This window comes from Corvus brachyrhynchos, unplaced genomic scaffold, assembly GCF_000691975.1.
Source record: "Corvus brachyrhynchos isolate BGI_N302 unplaced genomic scaffold, ASM69197v1 scaffold94, whole genome shotgun sequence".
Lineage (NCBI taxonomy): Eukaryota > Metazoa > Chordata > Aves > Passeriformes > Corvidae > Corvus > Corvus brachyrhynchos.
In genome coordinates this window covers 8,891,346-8,896,869 of record NW_008238330.1, presented here as the reverse complement: position 1 = coordinate 8,896,869, position 5,524 = coordinate 8,891,346, and the positions used below count along the sequence as shown (strand labels likewise).

Below are 5,524 nucleotides of genomic sequence, written 5' to 3'. Positions count from 1 at the left end.
TACCAAAAGTACTTTCAACTGTCAAGGAAAGGGAACGTGTATGTGTATGTAGGTGTCTGCCATTTCTTGGGCTCTATCCATCCCATTTTGGGATAGTCCAGGCAGGAGAACAGTAAATCCCTAAAATATGTATTTTCCAGTTTAAATTTGAGTGACAGTTGGTGCATGTGGTAAAGGGCAGTGAAAATCAAACTGTTCCTCCTATGCTTCAAAAGTTGGGACTGCAAGAGAGCTCTCTGTTCAGCTAAGACATCAAGGCAGGAATTTTCCCTATTCAGTAGAAGTGTAAGGCAGGGTAACACCATGGTTGCCAAACTAACTTAATGGCAGCTCTTTTTCCGGTCACATCCCAGTTTATCTTGGACTTTTTATGTTCCTACAACTCCAGAAGTTCACATTGTTCTGGGTGGCATCTTGCCTTACTTAAATTATCAGAAAACTTTTAAGATTAATGGCTGATGTCTGGAGCACTTTGTTCTTCAAAATGCCCATCCCTCCTCTCCTCCCTCTACATGAATTTCCTCCACTTGTTCAAACTGCTGCTTTTCCTCCTGCAGGAAGGACTTAGCTGCTTGTGCTGCAGCTGCTGAAGGACCACACCACCCCAAAAAACAGTCAGTGGTCTTGGTGTAGGCTGCAGAGCTTAGTGTAGGCTGCAGAGCTGCTCAGCACAGCCCAGCTGCTCCAAGAAGTCAGGCTGGGAACGTGCAAAGGGGTCTCTGGGAGAATGGCTTTTTGTGGAACATGTGCCCCTTATCCCAAGTCCCACTCATCCCATGGAGAAGCAATGACAGCGGGACGACCCTATCAAAGCCACAGTGGAACTGCTTTTTAGAGGGGTAAGAGCCACCCTACACTGTGAGCAGGGAGCCGGGGTGCTCAGTCCCCCCAGGTGCTCCCTCTGCCTCTGTTGGTGCCGGCACATTCCTTACGGGCATCCCTGCTGAGGGGTGGGGGACAGGTGGTCCCTCTCTGTCCCCTCAGCCACCCAAGCGCTGTTTCACACCTCACGTTGCCGTTGCCATCGCTGACACACGAGATCAAACTCGTGGCATTTTGCTAAAAGCCTTAGGAAATCGTTCCAGCTATACTCCCAGCCTTTCCTGATGGTTAGCTTAGCAGACTGTCGGTACATTCATTCCCGGCTTTTTTCTTCTTCTTTTTTTTTCCTTTTTTTTTGTTTTTAACAAAAACAAGCAGCGTGCTAGGAGCTGCAAGCCCTCTGGGAGGTTTTCAGCCTTGGCCGGAGCCGCCTGACCCCCCCCCCCGGGGCCGGGAGGCTGCCGCTGGCCCGGGCTCAGCGGGAGGCTTGCTGGGACAGTCATTCCTGACTCCAGCCGGTGTCCAGGCGGCTGTGTGCGGGCAGAGCGGAGCCACTGCAGCTCCGCTCGGACCAGACGGCAGCGGCATGGCGCTCCGGGGAGCCTGCCTCCTCCTCTGCCTCCTCTCCCTGTCCCAGGTCTCCGGCCAGCAGAACGGCAAAGTCCGGCAAAAACCGGCGGCTGCCAAGAAAGGTAAGGGGCAGCGGCACCTTCCCTGCAAGAAGGACTTGCAGGGCTTGGGGGGGGGTTGCAGTCAGCCCACTCGTTTGGGCATTTAACAGTGCTTTAGTGAAACTTCAGAAAAAGCATCTAAAAACCTAATAAAGTGGTTTCCTCCCACCCTCCTCCGTGGGAATGATTGTGTAGCTCTTCTGTAAAACAATGAGAGTATTGAAACGGTTTTGGTGGGTTCCTAACTTGAATAAATTTGTTGGGACAGCTTGGTCGGAATTTCAGAGGGAACTCATTTTTCATGTTCCCTCTAAGGTTTATCCCAAACTTTTCCTCTACTAAACTCTCCCTTTGTGTAGCCTCCCCTCACCCCCCCATTCATTTTTCAGAAGCAAGGAAGTGGCAGATGACAGACAATTTTGGAGACAAAAGCAGGCAGAAAACATACAATCCTTTAAGCATCAACAAGGTTCTTCATTTAAAAACACTGGCCTCGGGTGTATTTCACACCAGACATGAGCTCTGTCTACTCAGTCTTGACAGACAGCAGTGTACACACAAAGGTGCCTGGGTTTTCTATTCCTTCGTGGGTTTGTTTTTCCTTTTCTTCTCCTGTTTTCCTCCTGTCCCATCCTTTCTCCTTCTGACTCAATGCACATTAAGTACAGGAGAAGGCAGGTGAGGTGAGGAAGCAGCATGTGAGCCTGCCTGCCTGATGTGTCTGACCGCAGTCTCGTGGGCTTGGACCGCTTCTGGCAGGCACTTTCCTGCTTGGAATGAAGTGGGGAGCAAGGAAGAGGGCATCCTTGGAATTCACTTGGCCAGGCTGCTCTCTACACTCACCCAGTGGCTATTTTTGTCAAATTTCATCTTTGAGAAAATTTTGCCTTTTCTCCCATTAGATCTTTCTATGAATTCACAAAATTAACTGCTTATTCTGCAGGACATGGAATAACAGAGAAAACAGTCTGTGACTGTTTTCTAGAGCAAAAAATACCCCCTTGGGCTCACATAGGGCACATACATGCGTTGGACTCACTGGAGGTACTAGGAGAGAGACATTTCTTAGAGAAATCCTGGTTTTCTCTAGGTGTCATTGCAACTGCTGTTTGTAATTGATTAGTGACAAGAAGGTAGGAGAAAAATCACCTTTTTGACAGGAAAATGCGGCTCTGATTTAAAAACTTTTGAGGGGGGTGTCCTGAAAATCAAGCCATTTGGACCAGCTGGTGGCAGGTTTTACTCAGAATTCCTTTTCAAAGGAGAGGTCTTATTTTGTGTGGAGAAAAGGGAAAAACCCAGCAACTTGGCATTTTTGACCAGTCACATCCAGCCCCACAGGGGATCAGCTGCCCTGCTTTCACTGGAAACTTCCAGTATTTCTTGGTTAATATTTTTCAGATTTTTATCAGTGCCAGGGGGTGGGAAAAGAGGGAAAAAAGTGCTAAAAATCCCCTATGAAACTCGTCTTCGCCTCCAGCCCCTCTCCACCTCCAAGCCTGCCTGCCCAGCCACCACAGGGACTAGGGCTCAGCCACTTCTGCTCTGAACAATGGCAGGATGGCCCCATCCCATCCTCATCCAGGCCTCTAGTACCCCGGTCCTGGTTCCACCCCTGCACTTTGCCTGGGAGGGTCAGGCAGGGCAAAGCCACTGGAGGGTTGGGGTGTTTGGCTGGAATTATTTTTTTAATCTGTACAGCCAAACCAAAAATGTTAGAAAAGAAAGCACTGCTTTGAGCCAAGCTTTTTATGTTTCTTTTTCCATTTTTTTTTTTTTTTTTGGTAATTATTGCTTACATTTGGTTCTGCTTCAGAATGAAAAATGATGCTATTTCAATTTGAGAAAGCCAAACCACAGTATTTAGAAAATGCTGAGACAGCATATTCACTTTTCCTGCTGTTGTGTTTTTCCCCCTCAAATTACTCCCCAGTTATGGTTCCAAATGCAGTAGCTCAGCAAACTCTCCCTGAGCCCCAATGTCTTGGGGCACAGATGGGATTTGCCCTTGTCTGGCAGCTCTGGATGTCTCATCCAAAAGAATGGCCAGGGGAGGAAGGCAGAGCCATCCCTGCCAGTGTTGACACCCCATGGCTTGGGGTGCAGGCACCAGCCCCAGAGGGGCTCCCCTTGGTCACAGCCATCATGGGGTGCTGGGGTCACGGAAAGGAGCATCTTTGCATAGCTCTCATATGTATTTCTAAGGTAACTGGAAACAGAAATCGGAGTCCGGATGCTTAAATCAGTGGATAGGGACTAATTTGGGCTTCACTCCTAATGCCACCTACTGCCCAAAATTTCGGTGTACTCTTGTCTGGGTGCTCTTCTCTGAAAACGTCTGTGAATATTTACACTGCTATAAATCCAGTGTGGGTGTGTTCAGTCTCCTCCTTTGATCCAGGGACAGACTGCAATATGGGACCTTACTGTTCCACTTGGTACATTTGGGGAAATGCCTGGTGTCTGAAGAAATGGCCAGAGAGGTTTGATGACAGCCGTTGTGAACCAGAGCAATGCTCATTTCTCTGAGGGACAGATAGCTGTTTGGATCTCCAGGCAAAGCTAAGAAGCCCATATATATATATATATATATCTCCAAATTTCATACAGGAATAGTTAAAACATTAAAATTAAGTACAGAGGGATTTGTTTGTTATTCACCATATAATTAGAATGGATGAGAGCTCCCATTTGTAGCTTTAAATACATTTCTGGTCAGGCTTTTAAACCAACAGACTATTGCGTCCCACATCCTTCTGTGAGTCTCCTTTTGATCCTGCCTCTGCCCACACTTAATCCTGCTGCTCACAGTGAGCTGCACAAGGGCCCACTCCAGCTCCCACGGGAGCATCAGCATCCTGTACACCAGCTTCCGTCACAGAAAACCCAAACTGTAAACAGGCTTGATCCCAGGCTTCAGGAGATGAGCCTTGAGGAAATGACAGCACCGAGACAAAAACCCGTGGCAATAAAACAGACAACACAATGTCTGTTGATGTAGCCATGGTCCTCACTTTATAGCTGAAGGGTGAGTTAACCAGTCCTGGCTCTCCATGAGACACCCCAGTGAATGCACTGCTGCAGGAGCATCTTGTGGCCCAGGATTTGGAAATGAGGTACTGAAAAGGGACTCTAGGTGGTTATCTAGGAGACATGTCACCTCTCATGGCAGGGACCCTCAAGGTGGGAACCCACCTGCAAATCCAGCCGGAACACTGTAAGGAGCTGTCCCAGCAAGAGTCATTGGCAGTGTCCTGCCATGGCCTTTGGATGTTACTTAAACCTTAGAACATTTGTTCTGCTGCAAGACAGGCTTGCATGGAAAAAAACCCCACGATTAATTAGCCATTTCCCACAAAGTGTTTTCATCAAAGGCAGCAAAATAATATCTAGTGCCTCAGTGTTAAGTGAATCCATTAAAATTAACTGAGCAACGAGTAAAGCAGCTTAATGCCCTGCTTCTGATGTGTCTGGCTTTTCATATTCATGGCACCATGTAATCTTGGGTTGGTGGTTTTGGTCCGCATCCAAGCTGCTTCCCCACTTGCCTAGCTTGGTGCCTGAGCTCCTTGGCCCTTAAGGAAGCCCCTCCAACTGCATTCATGGGCAAGCTGTCCCCTTTCCTTTCACCCCATGAGAGCTACTAGATGCTTACGTGAGAACTACTAGAGGCATACAATTGCCTCAATGTCCAGTCTCCCACCACCTTCAAGGTGTAAATGGTCGGTTTGCTCCAGTCTAGGAGAAACCCAAGTACTGATTAAGAACTGGTTGGAGCCATTGCAGAAGCAACACACCTAGCAAGATGTAGGCTTTGGTAGCCAGCTGCACCCAGCTCCCCAGCCAAAGAGGCGTCTTCTCACAGCAGGAGAGCAGCTCTGGACAGTGTTTGGATACCTACACTGGGGGTGATGAAGGTAGAGATGAGGCAGAGGCAGCTGTGATGGTCCAAAGGATGGTGTGGTCGGTGGGCAGAGGCTGGTGCCTGGTGGTGCAGAGGCAGATCTAATGGAGGTACTGCAGCCCTTCCA

General features: G+C 48.5%; 1 protein-coding gene across 1 annotated transcript in view; it reads left to right on the top strand.

Moving 5' to 3' along the window:
* The first annotated feature begins 1,228 nt into the window (after nucleotides 1-1,228).
* Nucleotides 1,229-5,524, top strand: part of CLEC3B (C-type lectin domain family 3 member B) — an 8,369-nt gene continuing 4,073 nt past the window's right edge. Inside the window, exon 1 of the mRNA XM_008633876.2 lies at nucleotides 1,229-1,514. Coding sequence (XP_008632098.1) covers nucleotides 1,409-1,514 — 106 coding nt within the window. The 5' untranslated portion in view covers nucleotides 1,229-1,408. The remainder of the gene's footprint in view (nucleotides 1,515-5,524) is intronic.